This window comes from Lathyrus oleraceus, chromosome 1, assembly GCF_024323335.1.
Source record: "Lathyrus oleraceus cultivar Zhongwan6 chromosome 1, CAAS_Psat_ZW6_1.0, whole genome shotgun sequence".
In the NCBI taxonomy this organism is placed as follows: Eukaryota; Viridiplantae; Streptophyta; class Magnoliopsida; order Fabales; family Fabaceae; genus Lathyrus; species Lathyrus oleraceus.
This window is the reverse complement of record NC_066579.1, coordinates 437,186,215-437,214,108: the sequence shown is the minus strand read 5'-3', so window position 1 is coordinate 437,214,108 and position 27,894 is coordinate 437,186,215. Positions and strand designations below refer to the sequence as shown.

Below are 27,894 nucleotides of genomic sequence, written 5' to 3'. Positions count from 1 at the left end.
GATCATTTTCTGAAATTTTATCCAAATGCAGGAAAAAAACCTTAATTTTATTTTCTTTTAATGAAAAATCATTTTTTTAACCGAAACTTAAAATCGGAACCTTTTTGAAAAAAATCAGAACTTTGGAAAAAATCAAAAATCGGTTCAGGGCAGAGTCGTAGGCCGCGCAACGACGTTAGGGAGGTGCAGCTGCGCTGGGAGGGTGTCGCGGCGGCGACATCGGTCGGGATGCGCCGAGTATTTTCAATTGGGGTTGTGCAACAGTTTCCTAGGTGGCGACAGACGGTGTCGTGCCACGCTCTAGCAGCGACAACAAGCGGTGAGTAGCCGCGGTTCGGCGGTCCGACAGTGTTTTTCTAGCGTTTATGCATTTTTCTGATTATGGACGTTTTCCGACATTTTTTCGAGTTCGGAAGTCTTTTGGTGATATTTTTGAGCAACTTTTGATGTTAGAGGCCTTTTGGTGACCTTAGACGATCACTTTTGAGTAATTTGAGAAAAACTGTCTGGTTTCATCCTTAGCAAAGTTATCAATTGTGAACCTATACGCTTAAAGTAATTAGGTACTTTAGAGTATTTTTGGGGGGTACTCGAGGGTTATTTTTGAGAATTATGAGTTTTGAAGCATTTTGAGTTCCCTGAAAGATTTTGATGAGTTGAGGGTTTGAGGTAATAACATAACTTTGCCCTTTTTGATGAAAAATTATTAAAATGATTTAAAAATATATATATTTTTGAGTATAGTAATTCAGAGAGATTACAATGACAACCTTAATTGACGATTTTGAGTATAGTGATCAAGAGGGATTACAATGATGAATGTGATTGGCGACATATAGATTCAAGAGTGAAACCTTTTTTATGATGTTTTGATGTTGGTGATGTTATAATTCTATGATGTTGATGATGTTGCATGTTTATATTGTTCATGTTATAATTCTATGATGTTGATGATGTTGCATGTTTATATTGTTCATGTTATAATTCTATGATGTTGATGATGTTGCATGTTTATATTGTTCATGACCATGCGTTCATTTATTTTGGAGTTAGGTAGGACTCCGGTCAAGTGATGGTCTGGTTAAGAGAAGAACTATGACAGTCTCAAGTTCAGAGATGGACACGGTTCAGAGAGGAAACAGAGACATGGAAAAATTAGTAACATATCTTTGATCGCAGAGACTTGGTACCACATGCTTTTTGAGGAGGATTTGGTGGCATTAACATTTGCATTATTATCTATTTGATTGTGCTTTTGAGTCTGAATGATGTACTTTATGAACTCGTTATTACTATCCTATTATTGAATTACACTGTTAACATTTGTAAGATGTATTCTCACCTTTTTCTTGTTTGTTTTGTTGGTTGTGTGTAAATTGATGTATAAATGCTCAACACGAGTAGTCACTTGTGAGTAAGAGACTGCTTTAGAGCTTTCTTCCTCCTTTATTTTATCGCTTTTAGTTGGTTGCCGTATGCTCTGACCTGTAACATTGAAAACAAGCGCGTTATTTAATTTTGGAGTTTTTCGTTGAAGTTTTATTTTCATTATTTGGTGGTTATTATTGATAGTTATGAGGATTATTTGTTTTTCCGCTGCGATTTTGAAACTATTTTCATTAAATAAATGCTTGTGTGAAGTAACATTCCTAAACATATGTTATTTTCTCTTTTATTTTAACAATCGGGGTTTAGGGTGTTACATAGTGGTATCAGAGCAAGTCAGTTAGTCTTATCAGGTTTTTGTGATTTTATTTGTTTCCTGGTGTACGACAAGTGTGTGAACGCTATCGATGCAATGTTTTTTCTAATAGTTGTTTGTTATTGTAATTGAGAAATGGTTGGAAGAAATGATCGCGTTATTGTTGATGCCTTGGCAGCTTTGGCTAAAGTATTGCAAGCTCAGCAGAATCCACAGGTTGAAAATGATGAATCACGTGGACTCAACAGGTTTTTGAGAAACAAGTCACCAACCTTCAAAGGAAGGTACGATCCAGAGGGTGCGCATGTTTGGTTACAGTAGATCGAGAAAATCTTTCGAGTGATGGCTTGTGCGGACGCTCAAAAGATTCTTTATGGTGCTTACATGTTGTCTGAAGAAGTAAAGTAATTGTGGGATAATGCTTGATAGAGATTTGAGGCTAATGGTACATTGATTACTTGGTTGTTTTAAGGGGAGAATTCTTGGAAAAATATTTCCCAGCTGATGTGCATAACAAAAAGGAGGTTGGATTCCTTTAACTTATGCAAGGGAATATGACTGTTGCAGATTATGCTGCCAAGTTTGAGGAATTTTCTAGGTTCTCCTCTCACTATAATGGGGTAGAAGCTGAAATGTCCAAATGTATTAAGTTTGAGAATGAACGTCATCCAAAGATTAAGCAGTTTATTGGATATCATGAAATTCGTCAGTTTTGCGTGCTGGTTAACAAGTGTCGTATCTATGATGAAGAGAGTTGTGCTAGATCCTCTCATTACAAGAGTGTCAATGATAAGAGAAATGGTAATCAGAACCGCGAGAAGCCATATGTCGTTCCTGATGGTAAAGGTAAATAGAAGTTTCATCGAGAAGTGATTGAGGTATCACTGGAGTCTTATCGGAGTTTCATCGAGAAGTGATCGAGGTACCACTTGAGTCCCACAAGAGTTTCATCGAGAAGTGATCGAGGTATCACTGGAGTCCCACCGGAGTTTCATCGAGAAGCGATCGAGGTATCCCTGGAGTCCCACCGGAGTTTCAATGAGAAGTGATCGAGGTATTACAAGAGTCTCACCGAAGTTTCATTGAGAGTGATCGAGGTATCACTAGAGTCCTACAGAAGTCCCGCCAGTTTGGTTTTGAGAGAATCATTGGAGTATCATATACGAGAGTCGTCGAGTCCTTACGAATCCCCATAGAACCTATTGCTTAACATACTTCCTTACCCCGTGGACAAAACTAGGGTTCCTCTATGTATTTAATCATCTTCCACCACGAGAAGATGAAAACTCACTGTCATCATCATCTTAGGTTAAAGGTGATTAAATAGGGGTAGTTGTCGTACCCCAAATTTTGTCCACCATTCATATATTTTCTAGTGCCACTTTATTTCGAATAAATGAAATGACACAGTTCGTAGAAAAACATGTATAAGGAGTTACAAAGGAGAAGTCTTCAGTTTGAATCTCACTTTCTCCATTTTTAGAATTTTCTCTTTTTTCTTCTTCCATTTTTAGAGTTTTTTTTAATGTTTTATTTTAAAACTAAAATTTGTATTTTATTTATTTTTTTACTCTAATGTATTTTTTATGTTTTATTTTAAATTAAAATTTGTATTTTATTATTTATTTTTAATGTATTTTTTATCTAAAAAATAAAAAGACTTAAAATAAAATAAAAAAAATCAAAATCTTTATTTATTTATTATTGTTATTATTATATTATTATTTTTATTATTATTACATTAAAATTATTTAAAAATTAATTTTATCAAATTCATTTGCGGTTACATTTCACAAAAGTTATGAATTCATCTAGATTCATTTACTTGGTTATGAAGAAACAAATAAAATCAAATCACATGAAATATTTTCAAAAATAGATAAAAATAACTTGATAATTTTCTTTGTAAATAAATAATTAAAGCATCAAAACAAGAATAAGTAATGAGGTAAACATCTATTAAGAATACGTACTAACTCTAGAATTATAGGAGATTCTCATTGGGTACAATAGAGGTGAGAGATGCTAATACATTCCCCTCACTTAACCGACTTCTTATCCTTATCTTTTATATTTTTCTCAGTATTTTCCTTGTTCTTTAAAAAAGAATAAAGGATGATGCAGACTCTGTAATTCTCTTGCCGTGATAATATGGAAATGCATATTTAGACTAAATTTTAACGTAAAAATGATGTCCCTTCAATCGGGTATAAGAAATAATAAAAATATGTACGTTTAAAGATACATCTCCAAACGCTAAGGACATTAAAGACTTTTCACAGTGGTGCGGAAACACCCATACAAGTGAAAAGAATATTCTCCCATCAATTTTATTGAAAACTAAACTTAGGACCATATCCTACTCAACCTATTGTTATTTGATTGAACCCGCTCAAATCCAGTAAATCCAAACCTGATCAATGTGGATCAATTTTGGAGAAAATCAAATTTTAACTAAACTTATTTAAAAATTGAAATCGAACACATGACAAATAAGCTGCCTGCTATACCAACAGACCACATGCAACTTTTGTCTACAACTTTTATTTATATATATATATATATATATATATATATATATATATATATATATATATATATATATATATATATATATATATATATATATATATATATATATATATATATTTGAACAAAGCTACCAATCAACTCAATTCAACCTACACCAAAGGCAATGTAATTAAAGAAATGATCCACCTTGCCAATCAAGTTTTTTTTTCATGAAAAAATATAAAACTAATATACATAATTAAGTATATACAATAACAATTATAAATGTACTATCTTATAAATAGACTAAGTCATGCAATTATATAAAGTTGTTACTAGATTGAGTTTTTAAGATTGTATAAAATTTATCGATTATCGGTCTGAATTTTATTAAATTAAAAAAAATCATAAAATTATCTCTCTTAAATTTTTTATTTAAAAACAAAAGATAGTGAAGAAATAAATAGGAATATGTATAAAATTTAAATTCAATATGAATATGTATAATGAAGAATTGATTGCTCGACATTAATCTGGTAGTCTAGTCATGCACATGGTTGATTGATTACTTGTTTTGTCGTCCTTTTTCTCTTATAATTAATTAACAAGTTTAGTTGTTTCCATGAGAAAGAAGGAAATAGCTGAATCAAAGGCCAAAGTGGAGCATGAGACATGTCGTGTACAAGAGTCAAAAATGGCAGACAAAAAGAATCGAAATAGACAATTTTCGTGGGACATTCCCACATTCAGTGGCACTTCCCGCAATCAAAGGAATTATCTACACAGTACTAGATTTTGAATATTTTTCTTTTGAAACAAGACTTTTTAATTTGAACTTTTAATAAATGATAGAGTTTTTCTTAGGCTCGCGTTTTTCAGGATAATTTTATTTATTTTTGGGTGAATATTTTAAGTTGACATATTTTGCATAGGAATTTGAAGTTGTGACCATGGTTCTTTAACATGATAATGAGTTTTTTTATTTTTATTTAGGTAAGTCTCACATGTAAGATAGAATGTATCACATGTAAGAACATACAATATTCGCATTAGAACATGTTAATGTTATTGTGTCAATTTTCTCATATGCAAGTGCCACCTTTTTGCTGCAAAAGTTAGTTATCTTTATTCTATGAAAATGAAGTGTACTTATCAATAGCGATATCTAATTTTCTTGCATAGGAGTAGAACATATGCTATTCTAATGCTATATAATCAAATATGGTTCTTAAGCTAGTTTGGATTGTAGATATCTATAATCAAATATGAAAAAAATTGTAAACAAAGATCAAAAGATAGAGATCGAAGAGAAAAGATATTAACTCATAAAAACAAAATAAACATAGATTTAAGTATTCAAGATTCTTGAACATAATTATCAAATAATTGGCTTGATCTAAAGACTTAGCCTTCCATCTTATGTGCACAAAACTTAATTTAGAAAATATGAAAACGATCAAACATAAAGATTTGTCATTTGTCGCTTTTTCAGCAAATGTGTTCATTTTTAACACTGTGTAAGTCGTTAGAAGCCGCAAAGCATGGTGGTGGAAGATAAACGAATCAACGATGGTTTGGATTAGAGGCTCGTCTTGAACGCGGCTCGAGTTAGGACTTGGGGCAGGCCCAAAAATCTAGTGCATTAGGATTTCAAATCTTTATAAGTGCGATTTTCCATAACTTTTGAAGGAAGAGCAAAAGGTGATTAAATCCTAGTGAAATAAAATTTATGTAAGCAATGGTAGAAATTCTTAAGATACGTTTGTTCTAAGAATTGAACGACCTCTAGAGATATCTAAGGATATTAGAAAACACTTCTAAATATCTTGAGTTAGTGTGATTTATATATTGAGAGGGTGAAAGGATTGAGAAATAAATTGGGTAAGAAATATGCGATGTTCCCGGGAGCTTGGAAAACTATTTTCTTGAAAAATATTAAGCTGAATATTGATGATGAAGACAAGGCTCCACTCTTGTTAATCTTATCATTTGAATTCTTTGAGTACTTAAGATACTTTTCTTTATTGTAAGGAATATACTATCACCTTGGATGAAGTCTGGACGACTATAAAGTTCAATGGGCTATCAAATACGAAAGATTTGAAGGTTGGTGATATTGGTGAATACTTGAATGTTTCAAAAGGAAAAAGTGAGAGTAAAGTAAGTATGAGTTCAAGGATTCAGAAGACATAGAAGAGTTTGTGGACTTATGATGCTCTTATCGCATCTGCTCAAGGAAAGAATACTTTTAGATTTTGAAGCTAAAAGACGGTGAAGTGGTTTGACTTGGTGACAATAAGACTTTCAAATTCATGTTATTAATACAATTAGACTTAAGATATTTAATAACCTTGAGTCCTTTCTACATAATGTGAGGTAATTTCCATAGCTTAAGAAAAATTTATTGTCCATAAACTATTGTACTAGAATTGAACATGGGGTATGGAAAATTTTGCATGGTACATTGATTGTGGCTAAAGGGTCTAAAAATATGTAGGTTATATATTTTAGATGATTCCACTTTTATTGATCATGCATCATTAGATAGTAAAGATTTCCATGACAAAAATAAGTTATGGAACTTGAGAATGGTCATGTTAGTGAGAAAGCTGACAATTGTCTGGAGTTTTTAGAGCAGTTTAATAAGTTTCGCAAGAAATAAGGTATAAAGAGGCATAAAACCGTTGTTGACACACATCTACAAATGACTTAGCTAAATGCAAGAAAATGACCATTTTAAAGAAGGTGAGGTGAATGTTATTATGAGACGGCTTACCAAAGATTTTATGAAGGTAAGACTCTTGCTACAACAACTTATTTGATCAATAGATGTTCATCTATATGAATAGACTTCAATACACCTATATAAGTTTGGAGTATAAAATCAATAGACTACTATAATTTGTAGGTTTTCATAGCTTTGGAGTTTGCAAATATCAAGCAGGACAAACTTGATATTATGGATGTAATACGTGTCTTCATTAGTTATCCAAAAGATGTAAAGGATTATAAGCTGGTAGATGGAACTTGAAGTAAAAGATTATCATAAATATGAATGTTATTTTTGATGAGATCCGTATGAGGATGAAGTGCGAAGACCTGGAGTTGATAGAATCAGAAAATATGGTGGAGAATGCTCAATTTGAGGTGGAGGTTCCTGTAACACCCAGAATATTGTTAGATTAATTTAAATATTATTTTAATATGATTATTTGAAGGTAAAATGAATTATTAAATAATATTGGGAATTATTATTATTATTATAGATGTTATTTATTTTAATAATAATTAAATAAATAAAATAAATGGAATATGAAGAGTGGAAGGGTAAAAGTGGAAATGGATAAAAGAGGCCAAGGTGAGAACTCAGAGTGTTTTTCACGTATTTTTGCCTCAGAGTCAGAGAAAGGGAGAAACGCTGAAGAGAAAGAGAAGGAAGAGGAAAAAGCCAAAGATTGCTCAGAACTTCCTTCAATCCAAAGAGGTAAGGGGTCTGAACCTTATTAAACGATAATATGCGAGCAAATTCATGATATATGTTGGATTGTTGATGGATTTTGGGGATTTTAGGGAGATTGGGAAAGTTTGGGGTTTTGATGGAAATTCTCCGATCTGTGAGTTTTGTTGAGTTATATGCTTAGAAGCCCGCGCGTCCACTGTTTCCGCACTTAAAATCTTATTTATGCACATAACAGCCAAATGACGTTCGCCATTATGCCTTTGGCGTTCGCCATTTGGGCTTTTTTTCCAGAATAAGAGCGTTTAACGCTAATGGCGTTCGCCATTAGCCTAATGGCGTTCGCCATATCAGTTTGACGGACAGTTTTTCCAGAATAAGAGCGTTTAACGCTAATGGCGTTCGCCATTAGCCTAATGGCGTTCGCCATATCAGTTTGACGGACAGCTTTCGCGTTTTAAACTCCCAGATGTGATATCGTTGTAATGTTGTTGTTGTTTTGTTGAGTTGTATGTCATGCTATTAATGATGATGATAACATGACTATATGATGCTGTTGTTGCTATGTTGATTATGATGCATGTTTGGTGTGCATGCATTCATGAAAGGCCGATGCCTAGTGATGAACGGACTGAGTTCCAATGATGTTGTTGACTCCGGGCTTGTGGAGAGGCTTGGTTCCTTGCGGGGAACTCGGATTCTATGGTGATGAATCTGGGAGTGGTGATCCTGTAGTTGGTCACAAAATGGGTATACCGAGTCGTGTTGAGTCATGCATGGGTGTGTGCATTGCATTTGATATGTTGTTTTGTTGATGTTCATGAGTATGTTGATTATGATGATTATGATGAGCTGTGTTGGCATATGTGAAATATATTTATGTTTATATTTCTGTCGTTATATTATTATGTAATAATGTAATTCTCACCCCTTCTGCATGTGTTTATGTTCATCTATGATGAGGAATGTGCAGATAAAGAGGAGTAGCTATTGTTGAGGTTTGAAGAATAAGTGTAGAGTTATTCTACGGAGTCGAGTCAAATGCTCTGGTCATGTGACACCGGGGTTATGGGATTCGATAGATAATTGGTTATTATTTACGTTGTTTATGATGACTAATATGTTGAGATGCTTTGTTGAGAAAATATTGAAACATTATTATGAATTGTTATATGATGAATGATAATATTTGTGTTGTTGTCCGCTGCGAAGTTTTAATAAAATAAATAATATGTTTTATGTTGTGATGCGATAAGTGTTATGTTGTAAGAAATGTAAACTCTTCTACATGTTGTACTCTGATAATTTATTTAAATATGTCGTTTGGGTAGAAGGGTGTTACATTAGTGGTATCAGAGCATCGTCAGTCCAGTCGAGTCATAATGCGATGTTTTCCCTGTTGGTCGATTAGTGTAAATGACATTGTCGATATTTAACGGTGGTGGTTGTGTTGTGCAGAGTATGGCTGGAGAAAATGACCGTGCGGTTGCTGAGGCTTTGGCTGCTATGGCGCAGGCTATGCAGGCGCAGCAGAATCCGTCGGTCGACGAGTTTAAGAATTTGGGAAGGTTTCTGAAGAATAACCCTCCTACATTCAAAGGGCGCTATGATCCAGATGGTGCTCAGATTTGGCTGAGGGAAATTGAGAAGATTTTCCGGGTGATGACGTGTACTGAAGCACAGAAGGTGCAGTTTGGTACGCATATGTTATCTGAAGAGGCTGAAAACTGGTGGGATAACACTCGCCAGAGAATTGAAGTACCAGGTGCTGAGATGACTTGGGAAAGGTTCAAGACGGTCTTTCTGGAGAAATATTTTCCTGCTGACGTGCGATGTAAGAAGGAGATGGAATTTATAGAACTGAAGCAGGGTAACATGTCGGTTGCTGATTACGCTTCGAAGTTTGGGGAGCTGGTGCAGTATTGTCCTCATTATAATGATGCTGATGCTGAGGAATCCAAGTGTGTCAAGTTTGAGCACGGGTTGCGTCCCGAGATCAAACAAGGCATTGGTTACCAGGAGATTCGTAGGTTTCCTACACTGGTTAATAAGTGCAGGATATTTGATGAAGATAGCAAGGCTAGGACTGCTCATTACAAGAGTCTTAGTGAGAAGAAGAATAAGGATCGTGGTAGTCCTTATGCATCTCCGAATGGTAAAGGTAAGCAGAAAGTAGTAGATGAGAAGAAGCTAAGTGGGGGAGGATCTCCCATAGCTGGTAAATGTTTCAAGTGTGGCGAGCCAGGCCACCGTGCTGATAGCTGTACCAAGAAAGTGCTGAGATGTTTCCGATGCGGTCAGGCTGGTCATAGAGTTACTGAATGTAAGGATGCTGGTCCGACATGTTTTAATTGTGGCGAGAAAGGCCATATCAGTTCGCAGTGCTCGAAACCGAATAAGGCGGCTACTGCAGCTCATACTACTGGTAGGGTGTTTGCCCTGAGTGGGGCTGAAGCTCCTAAAGAAGATAATCTGATTAAAGGTACTTGCTTGATTAATAATGTTGAATTGCTTGCTATTGTTGACACTGGTGCTACTCATTCGTTTATTTCGTATGAGTGTGCGACCAGGATTGGTGTGATTATGTCGTCCCTAGGCGGAAGTATGGTGATAGATACTCCTGCTAATGGTTCTGTGAAGACTTCTGTTGTCTGTCGAGGTTGTCATTTGACGATCTTTGAGAGAGAGTTCGTGATTGATTTGGTGTGCTTACCCTTGCACCAAATTGATATTATTCTGGGAATGAATTGGCTAGAATTCTATGGCGTGTTAATCAACTGCTATAGGAAGACGGTGCGGTTTTCTGAAGTTGGTGAGAATGATGAGGCAAGATTTCTATCTGCTAGGCAGGTGGGGGATTTTGTGAAAGATGAAGCTCAGATATTCGCTTTATTTGCGTCTCTGCAAGCGGATAAGAAAGTGGTGAGTGTAGATTTGCCTGTTGTCTGTGAATTTCAAGATGTGTTTCCGGAGGATGTAAGTGATTTACCTCCAGAACGTGAAGTCGAATTTGCCATTGACTTAGTACCAGGTACGAGTCCAGTGTCGATGTCTCCTTATAGAATGTCGGCAACTGAATTAGTTGAATTGAAGAAGCAACTTGGAGAATTGCTTGAGAAGAAGTTTGTGCGTCCAAGTGTTTCTCCTTGGGGTGCACCAGTATTGTTAGTGAAGAAGAAAGAAGGTACAATGAGGTTGTGTGTCGATTATCGGCAGTTGAATAAGGTGACTATCAAGAATCGGTATCCATTGCCGAGGATTGATGATTTGATGGACCAGTTGGTTGGAGCTCATGTTTTCAGTAAGATTGATTTGCGGTCGGGTTATCATCAGATCCGAGTGAAGTCAGATGATATTGCGAAGACTGCTTTCCGTACGAGGTATGGTCATTATGAATACACTGTGATGCCGTTCGGTGTGTCTAATGCTCCAGGTGTGTTTATGGAATATATGAATCGTATATTTCATCCGTACCTTGATAATTTTGTTGTGGTGTTCATAGATGATATATTGATATATTCTAAGACGGAAGAAGAGCATGTAGGACATCTGAGAATTGTTTTGCAGGTGTTAAGAGAAAAGAAATTATATGCAAAGTTATCTAAATGTGAGTTCTGGTTGAAGGAAGTGAGTTTCCTTGGCCATGTGATTTCGAGTGGTGGGATTTCTGTTGATCCTGCTAAAGTTGATGCTGTATTACAGTGGGAGACTCCGAAGTCTGCTACTGAGATACGCAATTTTCTGGGGTTAGCTGGTTATTATCGCAGATTTATTGAGGGCTTCTCTAAGTTGGCATTGCCGTTGACGCAGTTGACTAAGAAGGGTCAAGTGTATGTGTGGGATGCAGCTTGTGAAGCGAGTTTTGTTGAGTTGAAGAGGCGGTTGACCAGTGCTCCAGTGTTGATCTTGCCTAATCCTGGTGAGTCCTTCGTTGTTTATTGTGATGCTTCTTTGATGGGTCTTGGTGGTGTTTTGATGCAGAATGGTAAAGTTGTAGCTTATGCTTCTAGACAGTTGAAAGTTCATGAGAGGAATTATCCTACGCATGATCTAGAACTTGCAGCTGTTGTATTTGTGTTGAAAATGTGGAGGCATTATCTGTATGGTTCCAGATTCGAAGTGTTCAGTGATCACAAGAGTGTGAAGTATCTGTTTGATCAGAAAGAGTTAAATATGAGGCAGAGAAGGTGGTTAGAATTACTGAAGGATTTTGACTTTGAATTGAGTTATCATCCCGGTAAGGCTAATGTAGTTGCAGATGCGCTGAGTAGAAAGTCTCTACATATGTCTATGATGATGGTTCGGGAGCTTGAGTTAATTGAACAGTTCCGTGATATGAGTTTGGGTTGTGAAGTTTCCGCTGATAGTGTAAAGTTGGGTATGCTGAAGTTGACTAGTGAAATTCTGGAAGATATTCGGAATGGTCAGCAAGTTGATGTCGCTCTAGTTGATCATATTACTATGGTTAACCAGGGTAATGGTGGTAATTTTGAGATTGATGAGAATGGCATCCTGCGATTTAAAGGTAGAGTTTGTGTTCCTGAGGTGTCTGAATTGAAAAAGAGTATTCTTGAAGAGGGCCATAGGAGTGGATTGAGTATCCATCCAGGTGCAACTAAAATGTATCAAGATTTGAAGAAGTTGTTTTGGTGGGCTGGTATGAAAAGAGATGTTGCTAAGTTTGTGTATGCCTGTTTGACTTGTCAGAAGTCAAAGATTGAACATCAGAAACCGGCAGGTATGATGCAACCTTTGAAGATTCCTGAATGGAAGTGGGATAGCATTTCCATGGATTTTGTGACGGGATTGCCGAGGACGGTGAAAGGTAATGATTCTATTTGGGTGATTGTGGATCGATTGACTAAGTCGGCGCATTTCTTGCCGATGAAGATTAATCACTCTTTAGAGAAGTTGGCAGAGTTGTATATTGAGGAGATAGTGAGGCTGCATGGTATTCCATCCAGTATTGTGTCTGATAGAGATCCCAAATTTACTTCTAGATTTTGGGAAAGTTTGCAGAAAGCGTTGGGGACTAAGTTGAGGTTGAGTTCAGCTTATCATCCTCAGACTGATGGTCAGACTGAAAGAACTATCCAATCCTTGGAGGATTTGTTGAGAGCTTGTGTGTTGGAGCAGAGTGGTTCTTGGGATAGTTATTTGCCGTTGGTGGAGTTTACTTATAATAATAGTTTTCATGCTAGTATCGGTATGGCTCCATATGAAGCATTGTATGGTAGGAGGTGTAGAACTCCATTGTGTTGGTATGAACCAGGTGAGAGTGTTGTACTCGGACCTGAGAGGTAAGAAGATTGCTCTAGTGAAAGTTGTTTGGGGAGGTCCAGCTGGTGAGAGCTTGACTTGGGAGCGTGAAGATCAGATGAAGGAGTCGTATCCGGCTCTATTTGCTTGAGGTATGTTTTCGAGGACGAAAACTTCTAAAGTGGGGGAGAGTTGTAACACCCAGAATATTGTTAGATTAATTTAAATATTATTTTAATATGATTATTTGAAGGTAAAATGAATTATTAAATAATATTGGGAATTATTATTATTATTATAGATGTTATTTATTTTAATAATAATTAAATAAATAAAATAAATGGAATATGAAGAGTGGAAGGGTAAAAGTGGAAGTGGATAAAAGAGGCCAAGGTGAGAACTCAGAGTGTTTTTCACGTATTTTTGCCTCAGAGTCAGAGAAAGGGAGAAACGCTGAAGAGAAAGAGAAGGAAGAGGAAAAGGCCAAAGATTGCTCAGAACTTCCTTCAATCCAAAGAGGTAAGGGGTCTGAACCTTATTAAACGATAATATGCGAGCAAATTCATGATATATGTTGGATTGTTGATGGATTTTGGGGATTTTAGGGAGATTGGGAAAGTTTGGGGTTTTGATGGAAATTCTCCGATCTGTGAGTTTTGTTGAGTTATATGCTTAGAAGCCCGCGCGTCCACTGTTTCCGCACTTAAAATCTTATTTATGCACATAACAGCCAAATGACGTTCGCCATTATGCCTTTGGCGTTCGCCATTTGGGCTTTTTTTCCAGAATAAGAGCGTTTAACGCTAATGGCGTTCGCCATTAGCCTAATGGCGTTCGCCATATCAGTTTGACGGACAGTTTTTCCAGAATAAGAGCGTTTAACGCTAATGGCGTTCGCCATTAGCCTAATGGCGTTCGCCATATCAGTTTGACGGACAGCTTTCGCGTTTTAAACTCCCAGATGTGATATCGTTGTAATGTTGTTGTTGTTTTGTTGAGTTGTATGTCATGCTATTAATGATGATGATAACATGACTATATGATGTTGTTGTTGCTATGTTGATTATGATGCATGTTTGGTGTGCATGCATTCATGAAAGGCCGATGCCTAGTGATGAACGGACTGAGTTCCAATGATGTTGTTGACTCCGGGCTTGTGGAGAGGCTTGGTTCCTTGCGGGGAACTCGGATTCTATGGTGATGAATCTGGGAGTGGTGATCCTGTAGTTGGTCACAAAATGGGTATACCGAGTCGTGTTGAGTCATGCATGGGTGTGTGCATTGCATTTGATATGTTGTTTTGTTGATGTTCATGAGTATGTTGATTATGATGATTATGATGAGCTGTGTTGGCATATGTGAAATATATTTATGTTTATATTTCTGTCGTTATATTATTATGTAATAATGTAATTCTCACCCCTTCTGCATGTGTTTATGTTCATCTATGATGAGCAATGTGCAGATAAAGAGGAGTAGCTATTGTTGAGGTTTGAAGAATAAGTGTAGAGTTATTCTACGGAGTCGAGTCAAATGCTCTGGTCATGTGACACCGGGGTTATGGGATTCGATAGATAATTGGTTATTATTTACGTTGTTTATGATGACTAATATGTTGAGATGCTTTGTTGAGAAAATGTTGAAACATTATTATGAATTGTTATATGATGAATGATAATATTTGTGTTGTTGTCCGCTGCGAAGTTTTAATAAAATAAATAATATGTTTTATGTTGTGATGCAATAAGTGTTATGTTGTAAGAAATGTAAACTCTTCTACATGTTATACTCTGATAATTTATTTAAATATGTCGTTTGGGTAGAAGGGTGTTACAGTTCCAACCATAGAGACTAAAGATGATGAGAAAGTTAAACTTTAAATTCTAATGCTAGTGAGAGACAACCTACAGTAGCCCCTGATTATCATTTCACTCGTAATAGGATAAGGAGAAAAATTATACCATATATTTTGAATGTGGTTAAAGAGTTGTAAAACTTAAAACAAAATATAAACTTATATTATTTTTGTCCTACCCATCTAACATTCTTTGTGTGACTCATATTTGCAAATCAGTTTCATAACAAAAAAAAAGTTGATTGCAAACAAGAGATGAGCTCAACATTTGCTAACAACCTCAATTAAAATTAACATATGATTAAGTGATCCAAAATCTACCATCTTTATTTCATATTGAGTGATCCGTTTTTTTCGTCAAAATGTCCTAATTGAACTTCGAATTTAACATAAAATTGTATTTTTTTTCTTAATATTCCAACACATGTTCACAAAGAGCAGTCATATAAATTCCGGGGTCTTCATTTTATGTTTTAAATGTGGTAAGATTGCAAGACTAAGAACAAAAAACTTTTAGGAAGATAAAATATAAGTTTATATTATTCTTTATGCCACGTATCAACATTGATGTGATTCATATTTACAAAACAATTTCATAACAGAAGAGTTAGATTATCACGAGCTCAACATTTGTTAACAAACTCAATTATAATTAACATAAGATTAAGTGATCCAAAATCCACCATCTTTATTTCATCTTGAATAGTCCCCCATTTTGTCCATCAAAATGTCTTAATCAAACTTTAAATTTAACATAAAAGTTGTAGTTCTTCTTAATTTTCCAACACACGTTTACACACAGGAGTCAAATAAATACACCTTGAATTATGTTTGCATAATGAAAATGAGTCAAAATCCCAAATTAACTTAGAAATTTACTAATCTCAACCAAAAATATCAAAATACACCCCAAAAAAACTATTAGTAAAAATATAACATCCAAAGCCACAAAATACAACACTAAAAAAAGTGTCAATGGATTTATCAATGGCCTCAATGACATACAATAAAATATGGAGTTTTTTTCTTCTTGTATTGGTGCTCAAAATTTTGAAATTGAATAAGAGAACACTATGTAGTTAATCATTTAAAGCAGTTTGAGTTTGGTGCTTTGTGTTGGGGGAGGAAAAGTAATCTTAGGATAATAACCTTGCCTAACATTTTACTTTAAATGGAATAATAATCTTACTCAAACAAAAGTAAAATGATTGAGAATAAGATATGATGAAATAAATATTTCATGGACTTTCCGTCTTTTAAATATAGGGACGGTCCACAACACCATGTGTATCTATCTATCCATCCAATTTATTAAATCAAAGACCTTTTCTTACCACTAACTGCTCTCATTTTCTCCACGCTACGTCCGTGACCACACCATGTCACCATCACTTTTCCTTCGGCTTAACGACCACACCATCACTTTATATTCAAAGATTATAATACTCCTTACACACGTCGCGATTCGAACTCGCGCCATTATATTTTATTTGATGTTTCCGCATAACTATCGATGATAATGATAATACAAACAAACATAATTTTACTGTGCCTAAAAAAGTGCACTACATAGCCACAGTTTCACAAGACAGTGATTCAGTATCTCTGAAAACGCATAGAAAACAAAAACATAGAAGAGAAGAAATATCAAAGCTTGTGTCTCTATCTATCTCCCTCACCTTTTCTTTCATCCTACTTATTCCACTCCATCATTCAATAACCAACCGCTCATTTTTAGTTACATCTTTTTCCAAACACTGTCTAGCTCTTGTTCACAAAAACATTCAATACCAATACCTCTTTTGCTTCGATAGGTTTGTTATCTTTTTTTCTCTTTTCTTAGTATTATTATGACTCTTGTGGGTCCTAGAAAATTTAGCACGGGATGCTCATGAACATGCTCACTAGATTCATGCACTATTTTATTTAATTCAGTGATTGTGGATATTACTATTGCCTAAACAAATTTTGTATTTTATATAGGTTTTTCTTTGACAGAAAATATAAGTTTTTTCTTTTTACTTTTTAGCTTAAATCATGGCTTTTTATATCAATTTAGATCCAAATTTTAACAACTTGTGATAGTTCTAATTGAGTATGCTGTGTAAGTTTACTTCATCACTTGTTATGATTGTTTCAGTTATCAATTAGTTCAAAATTGTGTTTCTTTGTTCTAATCAATTCAAGCCTTCTAAGTTATAATCACTTGTTGAATGTTGTTAGTACTGAATTAAGCTGTTAATAATCGGTTTTTACATGCTTTTTTTCTTTTTCAGATGTTCATGATTGGATAGAAAGTTTCATGCCTAATTTTTTAGGCCTTGGTGCTGAGAATTAGTATATAGTATTGTTTTGAACTTTGAATTTGATCAACTTTTGATCAATTTTGGAGCAAGATGTCTGAGAGGAGATTGAACATCAATGCTCCTCTAATGTCCGTGCGGCGCAATTCAGCTACGTCGCCGTCGTTAACAGAATCAAAGAGGAAGATATTAGAGAAACGAAACACTCTTGCGGGTTACAAATCAGAAATGGCATTGGATCAGGTTACAGAACCTGTTGCAGTGCCTTTCAATTGGGAGCATATACCTGGAAGATGCAAAAGTACTAATACTGGATCTGAAGTACTTCAAATTCCTCCTAAGAACCCTAAAATCGGTCCAATTCCTCGGCTTCCTCCGGGAAAATCTATCAAATCTGGTAATCAGAAGGATTCTGTTGTTGAGAAGAATTTCACTTCCTCGAATAAATCAAAGTCTTTTAGCGGAAATTTTGTTAAACTAGATTGTGATAGAGAAAGAGAAGCTGAGAAAAGAATTGAGAGCAGAAGATCTTATGTTAAGGAGAAGGAGAAGGAGGATAACGACGATGATAATGCTTATTCTGATGCTGTTGAAACACTGTCGCATTTAACAGAATCATTCTCTGTGAACTGCAGTGTGAGTGGTGTAAGTGGATTGGATCATGATAATTTGGATTCAAAGAGGTTTGGAACATTTTCTACTGATCAACAAACAAGAGACTTCATGATGAACCGATTCTTACCGGCCGCGAAGGCTATGACATTGCAGCCTTCTCAGTATTCTTCAAAAAAGCAATCTGTACTAGTTGAACAACAGCCTAGAGATGTTAACAAATTGATTCAGAATGCGAAGAAGCCGTTGGTAACCGATATTGTACCGTATACTGGTATACATCAAGAGGAAGAAAGTGAAGATGAAGATGTAGATGAAGGTGATGTTTATGATAATGATAATTCTGATAATGTCTTGGGTAAAGGATGTGGTTTGATACCGCATTTACAGCTTAGAAATTCGTTGTCGATGTTAAATCCGGTGTCAGGAATGAAAATGAAGAATCAAGTTTCCTTGCCGCCTTCTGCTTGTGAGGTTGTGAAACCTAACAAAAGATCACATATTCGATCTTTTAGTCCAATTCCTGCTGTGAAAAAGGTAAAAACAATTCATCATGTTTCGATTTTCTCGAGTAGAATTTTGATTATAACTTAGTTAGAATTTGTAGTTTTTTCTTCTACAGTTGATTTTTAGCATTTGAGTTTATTGTTCAACCACTTTTGCATAAATGTAAACAAATATAAAAGACTTAAAATTCAACTTACTTTTAGTCAGAATCAATTTTACGAAATCAATGTTTGTCACAACAGAACCAAACAAATCCTCATGAATGAACATGTTTTCAAAATATTTACTCGCTGTCATGAATCTTTGATGTAGGCTTGGGAAGCAATTCACAGAAACAAGTCAAGTGCTGGAACGGCGACATCACCTGATATGCAAGAAAGAAAGAAGAGATGGAGCAGTGAATCAAACAGGTTTGCTTATTCAGGCGAGTTGCTTCCAGGTAGGCTCTCTCCGTTCCGGCGTTCACGAGCATCTGCAGCAGGCATATCTCCTAGTAGAACTAAACCTCAATCTCCCTTTCGCGGCACAAAGTTGCCTGGGAACTCTAAAGAGATTGAGAACAATATATCTGGAAATTTGAAATTCCACAGCACAGGACTAGGAAAATTTCAAGGAGTTCCAACCCAAGGAGCAAAAAGAGGTTCATATTCCGGAAGTTTGGCAATCGAAAAGACATTGTACATAGATAACTCAAGTACTGTCAAATTGTCATCTTCAAAGTTAAGTTCTGTAGATAACAAAAGGAGGATAGATACTATGATTGCGGATTTCGACAAAAGAAGAGAGAAAGAAAGAAATTCCAGCGTAGAAATTTCTCAAGATACAAAACATGTACAATCATTAGATTTGGAAGAAAAAGTCACATTGGATTATGAAGTGTTAAGTTCTTTAGGTGGAAACTCTACAACTTTGTCTGGTATGCTACATCATATAGCCAAAGAATACGAAGCTGAAGTAGTGACGCCCGATACATATATCAACCACGAACGCGTGTTGGTGCAACCTGTGCGAGGGACATTTGATGAAGATTCGGATACCAACAGCAACAAGCAAATTGTGTTAGCTAGTTCTCCTCTTCCACCACCATTGCCAAAGTCGCCTTCCGAGTCTTGGCTTTGGCGCGCCCTGCCTATAAATTCGCTTAAGAATTCTTTCATGCATTCAAATCAAGGGACAAAATCTCATGCTAAAAGAAATGATTCCAATGCAGCATCTAGCAATGTCAAGTGGGAAACCATAGTGAAAACTTCGAATTTGCATCATGATCATATTCGTTATTCTCAGGTAATAGTAATCTTATTAATTCATTTTTTTCATAAGTTTGTTTACATCAACTCAAATATGGTTCTGACTGAGATGAAAATTTACGTTTAACTTTCTCTTCAGGAACTACCATCGCGTAAGTCTCATCATTCAAAATCATAAAGATGGAACAATGATAGTGTTTTTCTTGAATTGTATAGTATATAGAGGAAAATCAAAATCAGTTTTGATGATCAATGAGTGTAGACAGGCACGTATCGATCAATGTTGTGTGCCTTTCTTCATGTTATTTTAGTCTTCTTGGCTTCCTGCTGCTTGATCAGAGGAATGATTCTTTGCATTCCCTCATCTGGAGGAATCAGCAGTTATTTTTTATGTAAAAGTGATACAAGTGATTATTCATACTTTATTGATTGATATCCTTTTGATACACACAGAAGAATTTTCTTCAAAACATTCTAGTTTTTTTTTAGTTGGCACTTTTAAAAGCTTATGTTCAAGTATGAAAATCAAACTATTCTGAATTAAGATAAATTTTGCAATTCTCGCTCTTCTAAGCTTAGCGTGTGTTTGATTTTATGGTGACGCGAATTGATTATGAGTGAATTGATTTTGTAAAATTGATTCGGGTTAAAAGTGAATTAGATGTAAATATTTATGTAAAAGTGAGTTGAATAACAAATTTAAACGTAAAAATCACGTTTAAATTTGTTGAATCTCTTGTATGATTGGTTGCGGATTGGGAATCCTTCTGTTTTGTCATCTCCGCTTCATCGAATCAAAGTTTTGGAGGTTTCGGCTAACTCTTTTCTTAAGGTGGATACCGATTGGATTTTCGGATTGACTATTTGTCGGACTATATGGGCTTGTCGGAATTCTATTATCTTTGAGGGGGTTTCGTTGGTCAATTTTTATGGATCGGGTATGATCAAACATTTGTTGTGGGAGTGGTTTATGTTGATGCTAAAATCGGATTGTATTTTTCCTGGTCAGAGTGGTGTGTCACCCCGAATTTGGATTTGAATTAGTTTTGTTTGGTCGTCCGTTTTTTTGTGTTCTTTTGTTTTGTGTTGTTGTATCCTCGGGTTGCACCCCTTGTGCATTTTTAATTCAATTACTTATAAAAAGAAAGTTTATTTTTAAATAGAATCAATTCTGAAAGAAGAATCAATTTTACTTTAGAAAAAACAAACACCTCAAAATAATTCCAAAATCAATTATACATTTAGAATTGCTTTTCACTCTTCTACAAGCTAAATCGAAGACACACTTACGCTTAGTATATGTTGGGGGAGGTTTTCACTATGGAGCATTGAGTATTGTGGGACTTCTTCCTGTTTGTTTTAGAGCAACGTCTTTGTGAGAGACACATGTTTGTTTTAGAACAACGCCTTTGTGAGAGACACATCACATATTCATCCAAAATTTTAAGATGATATGTGAGTGGATTCTCTCACTTGTAAATGCTCAAATCAACATTACTCACACTTGCTACATTCTCAACACTTTCCCTTAAGTGGAAACTATTCTTACTTCCACAAACTTTTGTACCGCACATAATGTTTCTTACTCACCACCCTTGTGACACCGTTGACTTTCAATACAAGTAAGTCGGTTCCTTTCTCGAACCAAAAACTCATGATACCATATGTTAGGAGAGTTTTTCACTAGGAAACATTGAATATTATGGAACATATGTGATGTCTCTCTCACTTGTGTGTTACTTTTAGCCCAATATTAATGTTCCTCGTCATGATCCAGCAGTATATAACTACACAATTGAATACTAATTAAATGATTCAAATAATTTATGTAAAGACTTTCAATTTTATAAATAGAATTTCTTTAATCTACCAATTTTTTCTTAACTTAAAAAAGTTGATATTACTAGGTTGAATGTCAATGTCAGATTCAACAATTGGTTCTCACGGTTATGTGTGTAAGTTTATGGTGCTTATTACCTCTTTATTTCTAGATTAAAAAGATAGAATTTCATTATAATCATAGATATCACTATCATAATAGGGTAAAATAATTTTACATAATTTTACATCGATAATCAATCACCAGGTGTATTATGCCAAATCACTTTTAATGACATGTTAGTTTTTTTATTGAATTTATATTTATTTTAAGCTGTTTGCAACACAATAAAACATTGTTTATTCATATTAAAACTTTGAACTACATGTATTTTATGAAGTAGATCCTCAAGTTGATCTACTATAAGTGTGGTTTTCGCATTATCCCACACGGACAAGTACGTTCGACATGCAAACACTATGCAACCATGTCATATCTTAATTTTTTCTCGAGACTCGGGTGGAGAGTTTATCTCATAGTGTACCAAGAAATTAGAATATCCACCACAGTACACATGAACCAATAGCGGATAAATAATGGAAAAAGGAGATAAAAAAAGATAGAAGAAAACAAGTCAACAAAGCTAACATTCATCGCAAATCGAACTAAAATAGGCTTGACTCTCTCTTGTAGAAGCAATTTCCCCATCAGAGTCGCCAACTGTCATATCACGAAAAAATACGATCCTTCGCGGGGCATTCGCAGAAAAATGATTCGAACAGAGTCACCATCGAACTTTATTTATTCCAAAGAAGGAATGACAAACTATCGATAAAACCCTTTAAAGAAAAAAAGAAGATGGTATTCACAACCATATTCGGGTTTAGGAGTCGATTACGCAAGGGGAAAGTATTAACACCTTATGTGCTCGTTGTACTCAACAAGAACCTTTTAGTCAAACTTGCGATTGAATGTTAGCTTTTGTTAATTGTTTTCTTCGAGTGAAAAAATGTGCGAAAGAAAAAGAAAAGGGATCGCAAAAAAATTATTTTTATTAGAGTGCTTAACGAGATTACGAGTCTCTCTTCTACTTATCCTTAGGTACAATGAGGAACTCAAAGCTTCGTAGTTCACTCCTACTACGTTTTTTATGAGTTTGTTTATTTTATTGAACAAATATTTTAGATCGCGTCGTAGCTAGGCATGTCAACATAACCTATACCCGCAGGTACCCGCCCGAACCCGCCCTGAAGTCGACGGGGAAAAACCGCTTTGATTGGGTTTGAGTTCGGGTTTGAGTTTTTCACAATTTTAAAATATGGGGACAGGTCGGGTAATGAGGACACTAGTACCCACCCCCGAACCCGCCCACGAACTCGCCCCGTTTATTTCATTATGTACATTATTATTTATTTTTGATAATTTAGAATATTAAATATGTGCTAAATGTTTTGATATTTTAGTTTGAATTTATTGTTTAAAATATTTGAAATGTATGTATGACATTTTTTTATATTATTTTATTTAATTTTATTTGTAATATAACTTTATTTTGAAAAAAATAACTATTTTTATTAAAAAATTGATTTCACTAAATGAATGGTGGCATGGGTAGGGATACCCGGACTCAACCCGAACCCGTTTAGGACGGGTTTGGGTTTTGATTCTCCATCCCCGTTTGGGTTTGGGGCGGGGAACGGGGATTATTTGGGGATTCGGGTTTGGGTTTGGGGGAGGTAAGAACCGTCCCCGACCCACCCCATTGTCATGCCTAGTTGTAACAGTTAAACATTGGCTTGTATGCTTGCGAGGGAGGCTTAAGCGCTTGTTTGTATTCGCATTAGAATGGACTAAATAATGTTCTTTTGTAAAAGGTTTTCGATTGCGCGGGGCGTGAAAATATGTTTCATGTGTTTGAATATTTTGAGTGATTGATGAATATTTAAACAATAGGCTACCACATGAACATTCGGGGAAAGGTGAAGAAATTACTTCCGCCCTAATCCTTTTTCAATCGAATTATTTATGAAATTCGTGTGGCGAATCGAGTCGTGTTTCTTTAACGGACGACAAGTATTTGAATGGGAGACTAAGTGGGTCCATCACACGAAAACTCGGGGAAAAGAGGAGAAATTACTTCCGTCCTAATCCTTTTTCGTCCACGAAAGAATGAACTTAATCCATTTATTTAAAAGTTTTTTGATGCAATCAACGAATGTTCACACGGTAGGTTAAGTGCGGCCATCACATGAACATTTGGGGAAAGGAGGAGAAATTATGTTCGTCCCAATCCCTTTCAATCAAATTATTTATTGCAAAAATTTTTTTGAAGCGAATCATTTTGAAAAGGAACTTATTTGCATTACCTCGAAGTTAATCGGAGTGTGAATTTTAAAAAATCTGTTTCACGATGAATCGAGGAGGTGTGCAGAAGCAAAATGGAGGACATAGAAATTGCAAAATGATGAAAAACTGGCTCATGGTCTATCATAATGAAACAAATGAAATAATCACAAATCAAACAAAAAAGGTGGGTGTAGACTTTTTTTTAGAGGATTCAAAGGCCCAATGCCCAAACCTAACCCCAAGTAAACCCTAGGAAGAAATATTAAAAAGAACGGAGGGAGACAAAGGGGCGATCGGCCCATCTCAAAACCGGCCATGCATTATCCCAAGAAATCCTTGGCAAAGAAAAAGAAAAAAAATTGAGTAACCCTAGCACACAAAAATCATGAAAACACACAAGCAAACATAGATCCAAACCTATTTTTGCACCCTTTTGAAACCCTAGCACACCTCTTTCAATATTTTATCATATGATCACACTATACAAAATGCATATCGACGGAAAATGGAAAAACAAAGCAGAAAAATTAAAACAACAGTTGAATAACAAGTTGAAATCAACAAAGATCTACCGAAATTCAAAAGTTTCAATGAGTATGGTGAGTGCTTTGTTTCTTCTAATCTTGGCTTGCTCTATTTCTTCTTCTTCATTTGCCTTTCTTCTTCTTTGTATAACTTTCGCTCAGATCTAACTGGGTTCGCAGAGAGAATTCGTCAGCATTTCACTGCCATTTTTCTCCTTTTCTTTAGAGTGAGTCAGGATGTCTTTATATAAGAGAACTTTTTTATTCAAATTCGTGTGAAATATCTTATAGATCCCTTCAAGTGTGTGAGAATTGTAACTGATTTGTGAGCTGGCATATTGAAGGAGAAAAAGCGTGACTTTATGAGTTGTAGGAATTTTGCAACGTAAGATCGTAAACATATTTTTGGATATTACCGAGTATAATGTGTTTTGCTGATGCACATATTATTGATGCAAGTTACTTAATCACCATTGATATGCGATTTTTGTATTTCTACTGATACAAGTGGTTAAACCTTATTTATCGATGAGTGCTTTTTAGTATTTCTACTGATACAAGTGGTTAAACCTTATTTATTGACTGATTCAAAATGTATGAAGATGAAATATATGAGAATAACGTGATTATCAAAAAGGAGATAAAAGAAGGTTATTATTAAAATGAAAAATGAAATTGAAATGAGATAAAAATGGTTATTACTAAAATAAAATAAAAATGAAATTGAAATGAGATAAAAATGGTTATTACTAAAATAAATAAAAAATGAAATTGAAATGAGATAAAAGAGGTTATTACTAAAATAAATAAAAAATGAAATTGAAATGAGATAAAAGAGGTTATTACTAAAATGAAAAATAAATTTGAAATGAAATAAAGAAGGTTACTATTAATATGACAAAAAAAGAAATAAAAAAGGTAAAGATACTTATTACTAAAAATAAAAAATAAAAATAAAATGGGATAAAAATAGTTATTATTAAAATGAAAAATGAAATAATTATTAAAAGTTAATGACTATAAAAATGAAATATTTCTAATCATTTTTAAGAAAAAATGAGAATGGAATAATCATTTAAATGAGAATGAAAAGTGAAAAAGAGAAATGAAATATTTATAAAAAGAAGAATAAAAATGAAAAAGAAAATGAGATTTAAAAAAAAAATATGTTTTAAAAAAAAATCCAAAATATTTAAAAACAAAACAAAACAAAGTAACATGTTTCAAACAAAAATCATCGCACATAAGAGGAGTAATCAGAGGGTATGGCGCATGCATTCATTTTTGTACGCAGGCCCTATGCATGAAGGCGCATGATTTTAGTGACAGTCAAAAAACATAGGTAAAAGTCTATATGCATGATGGCGCATGCTTATAGTGACAGTCAAAAGGCGTATGTAAAAGTCGATTTACCATAGGTATAACCCGAAATACTTATACCTACGGAACTTTTTTGTGAATATAATTTGTTGTACATACGATAAAGTTTCGTAGGAATAAGTATTACAGGCTATAACTACGATAAATAGGTTTTTACCTACGTTTTTTGACTGTCACTATAAGCATGTGTGATCATGCATATGGGCCATGTACAAAAAAATGAATGTGTACGCCATACTGTATGACTACTCCTCTTGCGTGTAATTTTTTTGTTTGAAAAATAGTTACTTTGGTATTTTATTTGAAAATACGGTTATTTTGAAAAAAACTATAAAAAATATGGTTATTTTAAAAAAAATATATCAAAAAATGATATATTTATGAAAAATTAAATATTCATTAAAAAATTAAATAATGCAATATAACTGAGCTTCTGACTATGAGAAAATATCTCCTAGCAACGATGAAATCTCATTGTGTATGACTTGAATGATTAATGAATGCACACAAACCTATATGAGGATGCATATGAAAATAATGTAAAAAGATGAAAATATTTAATCAAGATCAAAAGGTTAAATCTTTGACTTTGACTTCATTTAAATGCATATAGATGAATTGTTTTTAACTTATGAAAAATGCAGGATCAAATGCAATTGTCATGCTGATACAAATGAAAAGAAAATACAATGCAATTTAGGTAGGACAAAATTGGGGTATGACAATATGTTTATTGTCTGTAGCATTTTTACTCATGAAATTTATTAAAATATCTATATCATGAACAACATTGAGATGCATTTGTTACCATATTGTACTTCTATTTGTTTTCTGTCCAAATTCTCCACCAAATTCTTAACGGTTAGAGAAGTACGAACTCCACTTTCTTGATATATCTAGAGAGCGGTTTCTTCTTGATCTTCTACCTCAAGATAGTCCTTTTTCTTAGCTTCATGACATAATAAAGGAACACAAGTATGTTCATCAATCAGTCCATCAATATCATCTACTTTTTTTTATAGAACCATATCCACAAACGATTCTTTCTCCACAAAAATTGGATCCTTTTTTGTTTTCTTTCTCCACAAAAATTGGACCATAAAATATATTCTTTCTTATCTTTTCTTTTCTAGATGGTTTGACATTATGTTGTCACGACAATTTTCTAATGAATAACCAATTGAACAACGACAAGAACAAAACAAAAACAATCTTTCATACTTGATATCAAAATTAAATGCACATTCCTCCATTTCAACAAGAAAAAAATTAGACAAGTATTCTAACAGATTAAAATGTATCAAAATTATTGCATAATATCCAAAAGAAAATTATGTTAGTTGCTTTATCTAAGGCAAGTGAGATACCAATACCTCATGTGATTGAAAACATGATTTGCAATCTTCAATATTCAAGAGAAAAGTCATGTGTCCTAACCAAACACTCCACATTAGTATTTTTTAACCAAATAAAATTAATGTCGATATCCATATGAATATATCAAGGATACTAGGAGACAGAGCACAACTATATTTCTAAAAGCCTATTAAGATCCTCAATAGATAAAAATAAATAAATGAAAAAAAATTTTTTTACCAATAAGTGTGAGAGATTGTTTGTCCATAACATTTCAAATAGCATATAACTTTTTTTATAATCCATCAATTGTTGGAGATGATTCTCCTTTCTTCATAATTATTCATTCATGAAAAAAAATTCGCAGCTATTAAAACCATCAGACATAATTGTCTTCCTTTGAAACAAGACGTTGATAGTTGTTTTAGGCATATGTTACCAGTCTTCTTTAAAACTTATTTAAATATTTTCATAACTGAATCAAAAATCTTAACCACAATCAAATTAAAAATATTTTTGATGAGTTTGTAAGCAAGACATGAGAAGGTTGCGATTAACACTTCATTTAACTAGTGTCTAAGGTATACGGTGTTCAAGTTTAAGAAAAAAACACAAATCAACGAGTCTTAGTTTCTTCTCTCTTCTCTGAAATTTGTTTCAAAATTATTGCCAAGAGGCTATAGTTTAATGATCCAAATATTTTTAGAATCTTTAATAAAATTTATACATCCTACGAGTTATGTAGATTCAGCACTTGTTTTAGATGAATAAAATATATATATTTGATATTAATTTTTTTACAATATAGTATTTAAGAAAGTGAATCTTATATGATTAGTTATTAATTAATTTTAATCTATTAATTCGTATGTAAATAAAGTTGATTAATTATTTATAAAACATACTAAAAATTTTGTCCTCTCATGTGCATGAATGTTATCATTGCTCATTATATTAATCTATATAGGAATCTTTCAAAGAATTAGGCTATCTTTTTTTTATTGTTTCATGGATGA

At 34.2% G+C, this 27,894-nt stretch overlaps 1 protein-coding gene across 2 annotated transcripts; it reads left to right on the top strand.

Annotated features, from left to right (window-relative positions):
* Positions 1–16,296: 16,296 nt before the first annotated feature.
* LOC127080785 (uncharacterized) lies at positions 16,297–19,901 on the top strand. 2 transcript variants are annotated; one of them, XM_051021083.1, is made up of 4 exons: positions 16,297–16,598; positions 17,061–18,236; positions 18,519–19,490; positions 19,593–19,901. In XM_051021083.1, the coding sequence occupies exons 2-4, from the start codon at positions 17,181–17,183 to the stop codon at positions 19,629–19,631; spliced, it is 2,067 nt and encodes a 688-aa protein (XP_050877040.1). In that variant the 5' UTR covers positions 16,297–16,598; positions 17,061–17,180; the 3' UTR covers positions 19,632–19,901. The 2 variants fall into 2 exon arrangements, with proteins under 2 accessions (XP_050877040.1, XP_050877046.1); XM_051021089.1 differs by lacking the exon at positions 16,297–16,598 and adding an exon at positions 16,624–16,888.
* The last annotated feature ends 7,993 nt before the right edge of the window (positions 19,902–27,894 follow it).

Bases quoted from the DNA above. Each gene is read 5' to 3' on its own strand.
- LOC127080785 (XM_051021083.1), top strand. From the start codon at position 17,181: ATGTCTGAGAGGAGATTGAACATCAATGCTCCTCTAATGTCCGTGCGG. The intron at 18,237-18,518 runs GTAAAAACAATT...TCTTTGATGTAG, and splicing joins CAATTCCTGCTGTGAAAAAG to GCTTGGGAAGCAATTCACAG. The intron at 19,491-19,592 runs GTAATAGTAATC...CTTTCTCTTCAG, and splicing joins ATCATATTCGTTATTCTCAG to GAACTACCATCGCGTAAGTC.